The sequence below is a fragment of the Dendrobates tinctorius genome, unplaced genomic scaffold (assembly GCF_039654945.1).
Source record: "Dendrobates tinctorius isolate UK_male_01 unplaced genomic scaffold, ASM3965494v1 ptg000202l, whole genome shotgun sequence".
In the NCBI taxonomy this organism is placed as follows: domain Eukaryota; kingdom Metazoa; phylum Chordata; class Amphibia; order Anura; family Dendrobatidae; genus Dendrobates; species Dendrobates tinctorius.
In genome coordinates this window covers 6,667,141-6,671,877 of record NW_027361869.1, presented here as the reverse complement: position 1 = coordinate 6,671,877, position 4,737 = coordinate 6,667,141, and the positions used below count along the sequence as shown (strand labels likewise).

The 4,737-nt window shown below is 44.1% G+C and overlaps 1 protein-coding gene across 1 annotated transcript; it reads left to right on the top strand.

Moving 5' to 3' along the window:
* The first annotated feature begins 827 nt into the window (after positions 1 to 827).
* LOC141056982 (C3a anaphylatoxin chemotactic receptor-like) lies at positions 828 to 2,217 on the top strand. Its single transcript, XM_073553458.1, has one exon. It carries the CDS (start codon positions 830 to 832, stop codon positions 1,910 to 1,912), a length of 1,083 nt encoding a protein of 360 aa, XP_073409559.1. The 5' UTR covers positions 828 to 829; the 3' UTR covers positions 1,913 to 2,217.
* The last annotated feature ends 2,520 nt before the right edge of the window (positions 2,218 to 4,737 follow it).

The window sequence follows — 4,737 nt, the reverse complement described above, 5'->3', positions numbered from 1 at the left end:
TTCCCCATACTGGTATATGTTTTCACTATTTGTGGATAATGGCTCTCACTGTGGTTCGCTAGAGTCCCAAAGCTTTAGAAATGGCTTTATAACATTTTCCAGACTCATAGATCTCAATTACTTTGTTTATCTTTTGTTCCAAAATTTCTTTGAGTATCTTTTGGTCTACTTCCCTTTGTCAGGCAGGTCCTATTTAAGTGATTTCTTCATTGAGCAGGTGTAGCAGTAATCAGGTCTGGTTGTGACTAGTGAATTTGAACTCAGCTTTCCAAACATGTAATAAATGACAATCAATTTATGTTTCAAGGGGTTGGGGGCAACAATCACTTTTTCATTCAGGTCCCTTTAGGATTGGATTTCTTTTTCCCTTTATAATAAAGATCTTCATTTAAAGACTGCATTTTGTGCATACTTGTGTTATCTTTGTCTAGTTTTTAAACTTGTTTAGTGAAACACTTAAGTGTGACAACATGCAAAAGTATAGGAAATCAGGAGGGAGGCAAGCACTTTTTCACACAATTGTATAGATCAGGAAAAGGTCCAGGATTTGGAACATACTGTATATGTAGCTGGGATGCGGGACATTGCTAAGTGATGAAAGGAAAAAAGGGGGGGGGCAAACACCTATGTCTTTATGGAATATCAAGCACTCTAAGAGCCCATACATATGACCAACATGCAGGGGGGGTGCCCATGTCCAAATTTTGCACTGAGGCCCATCGGACTCTAGGTACGCCACTACCCATAAGGAATCTAACTGCATTTGTTCTTATGAAGAAAGCTCAGATTCAGATGTTAATGGTTTGTTTCCGTCCTGCAGTTTCTAACCATGGACCAAGAAATAGTTGCGAACCTCTGCTATATGTTCTGGGATGTAGCCAGTTCTGCAGAGCTGAGAGCCTTATCTCCTAGCAAAGTCCGCCCAACCACTATTCAGTACATCAGCTTTGTGCTCTCCATAATCACTTGTATCATCGGATTTGCCGCCAACCTTCTTGTCATCTTCATCACTGGATCCTTAATGAAGAAGAACAAATATAAAATCTGGTTCCTGAACTTGGCTTTGGCAGATTTCGCCTTTCTTCTGTTTCTGCCCTTCACAGCTGAGTCTATAATAAGAGGAAGTTGGCGGTATGGGTCCATTGTGTGCAAACTCTACAACTTCCTCACCTTTGTTAATACATACGCCAGTATTTACATCCTCACAGCATTAAATATTGATCGCGCCTTGTCAGTCGCTAAACCAATATGGCACCTGAGGTTTCGTTCCAGGAGATTTTGCTGCTTTATATGCGCACTCATCTGGGTATCATCGGCCGTATGTAGTATTCCAGCCATCATCTATAGTGATGTACATGCAAATAATCTATGCACCCTGTCTTACTATGATATTTCAAATTTTGCACAAACATTTAGTGATTTATTTGACAAAAATGAGCCATCCGATTTGTTTCCACGAGAAATATGCAAAAATTTGTCAGACATTTTCCCAATTTCCGTAAGAAGAGAAATAGGCACAGAGTGGAAAGAAGCAACTTCTACAGCAATGTGTCTTGTACTTACGCTTGCAGTGGTTGGTTACTGCATCCCGCTGTGCGTGATCGTATCCTCCAACATCATCATTGCCGTCCATGTGAAGAATTCCAGGATGGTGGCATCTTCCAGACTGTATAGGTTGGTGATAGTTGGCGTTATGAGCTTTTTCTGCACCAGGACTCCATATGTTTTAACCTATATCACAGTCTTGGTATCTATTTTCACACTGAAGATGACTTTAACATATAAACTATCTGCCGTTTTGCCGCTGTTATTCAGCATAGCGGCAACTAACAGTTTCTTAAATCCAGTGGTGTATGTTCTGGCAGTAAAAGAAGCAAGGAGTGAAATTCTTCATTTTTTTAGAAAAAAGTAAACTTTTATAATAAAACTGTCTTAAAGATCATTGTAAAATAGTAAATAAGTTTTACTTATTGTCCCAAAACACCCAGTGCAATTGCTTCTTCTCTTTGATTGACTTGAAATATCATATAAAGCGGGGGGGGTGACCATTTTTACATGGTTCGTCTATTTCACTGCTGGATACTAGAGAGCAAAAGAAACCAAAACGATATATATACTACAAAGCTCTAGTGGTTGTTTTTCCAGTGGGGTATTGCATCCTTCATCTTACAGGAGCATACTTTGCACATTTGCTCCATCATTCCCTCATGATTTTCTTCTCCGGTGTTTTTCTGTGTATGACTTTGTTTATGAATTTTTAACAATAAAATGTTTGCATTATTTATGAACATTTTGGACTAGTAGACTTCTTTTTGGTTTCTTTTGATATCAGCTTTTTTGGTGTGTCCAGCCAGAGGCATATCTGGGGGGGCAGCCGGGGCAGTGGCCCCGGGCGCAGCCGGGCCGCCTAATGCAGCGGTCCGCAGTGTCCTCTCTGGCAGCTGCGTTCTGCCACCCCCTGGCCTGAGAGTCGGCGGTTCTCTGTGTCACCTGTCAAGCTGACAGCTGGCGCAGAGAAGGTGCGCGTGCCGACTCCCAGGGAACAATTGTACTGGTGTCTATACAGAGCGAACGCTGGTGGTAACTGTGCTCCAATGTGGAGCTGAAGAACCACCGAAGATGGTAGATGGGGGGTGTTAATGTGGGAAAGGGGGTTAATGAGTGGGGATGGGGTTTAATGTGGGGAAGGGGGTTAATGAGTGGGGATGGGGGTTAATGTGTGGGAGGTTAATGAGTGGGGATGGGGGTTAATGTGTGGGAGGTTAATGAGTGGGGATGGGGGTTAATGTGTGTGGGGGGGTTAATGAGTGGGGATGGGGGTTAATGTGTGGGGGTTTTTATTGAGTGGGGATGGGGGTTAATGTGGGGAAGGGGGTTAATGAGTGGGGATGGGGGTTAATGTGGAGAAGGGGGTTAATGAGTGGGGATGGGGGTTAATGTGTGTGGGGGGTTAATGAGTGGGGATGGGGGTTAATGTGTGGGGGTTAATGAGTGGGGATGGGGGTTAATGTGTCGGGGGTTAATCAGTGGGGAGGAGGGTTAATGTGTGGGGGGTTAGTGAGTGGGGATGGGGGGGTTATTTAATGTGTGGGGGGATTTGGAGTGGGGATGGCGGTTATTTAATGTGTGGGGAGATTTGGAGTGGGGATGGGGGTTATTTAATGTGTGTGAGGGATTTGGAGTGTGGATGGGGGATTTAGTGTGTGTTGGGATTTGGAGTGGGGACGGGGGGTACTTAATGTGTGTGGGGCATTGGGGATGGGGGGATTTGGAGTTGGGATGGGGGATTTAAAGTGTGTGAGGAGATTTGAGGACACAAAATAAGAGTATGTATGAAGAAACTGTATGGGGGATGGGTGCAGACAGTATGGGGAGCGAACGGGTTAATGTATGTGAACACAGTATCGGGAGTGAGGGTTATGGGATGTGAGCAGACACAGTATGGGGAGTCGGGGGTATGTGTGAGCAGACAGTATAGAGAGTGAGGGGGTAAATATATGAGGAGACAGTATGGTGAACAGGGCGGATGTTACAGGAGACAGTATGAGGAGGGAGTGGAGTAGTGTGAGGAGACAGTATATTGCAGATACATTTATTCAGGAGCATTATAATGACACTTCTATCTTTAAGGGCATCGCATGGAGATTTGCTGCAGAAGACCAGAGTAGATGGAAGTCTGCAGAGACGGCTGTGGATGAGAAAACTCATCATGGGGTCTGGACAAGAAGAAGAAAGGGAGAACAACTCCAGAGGCGAAGTCATCTATAAGGTACCTGGATGTAAATATTATTTGTGATACTGACTTATTCTCATGTTTTTATTTATGTTAGGAATAGTGTTGAGCGATACCAGCCAATACTGAAAAATATCGTATCGGAATGGATCGGCCGATCTAAAAAAATTATCGGGTATCGCCGATTCCGATCCCGGAAGTCCCATTCAAGTCAATGGGACAGAAATATCGGAATTGAAAAAACCCCTCTCTTGCCTTGTACAGCCTGTTCGGGAGGGGGGAAGAGTGTGGGCGGTGCGTGGGCGGACACTGTGCGTGTCTGTGTGTGCGGGCGGGCTCTCTACGGGCCACTCGGGGGCCTGTGCCAGCCTGTCGGGGGCCTGTGCCGGCTGCCGATGGTCTGTATGGGCCTCTTGGGGGCCTGTGCCGGCCTGCCGGGGGCCTGTGCCGGCTGCCGGTGGTCTGTATGGGCCTCTCGGGGGCCTGTGCCGGCTGTCGGTGGTCTGTACGGGCCTGCCGGGGGTCTTGTGTGTGCAGGCATCGTCCGATGGGACTACAAGTCCCATCGGGCGATGCCTGCTACACTGACAGTGATTGACACATTAGCCAATGATGGGACAGTAGTAGTCCCATCATCCGGCTAATGTGTTGAATGTAAAAAAAAAAAAAAAAACATACTACATACATGCTATATATATACTACATACATACTACATATATACTACATTCATACAACAAACATACTACATACATACTACATACATACTACATACATACTAAATGCATACTACATACATACTACGTATAAACATATTACATACATACTACATACATACTACATATATACTACATTCATACAACATACATACTACATATATACATACTACATACATGCTACATACATACTACATATATACAACATTCATACAACATACATACATACATGCTACATACATACTACATATATACATACTACATACATACTACATAAATACATACTACAT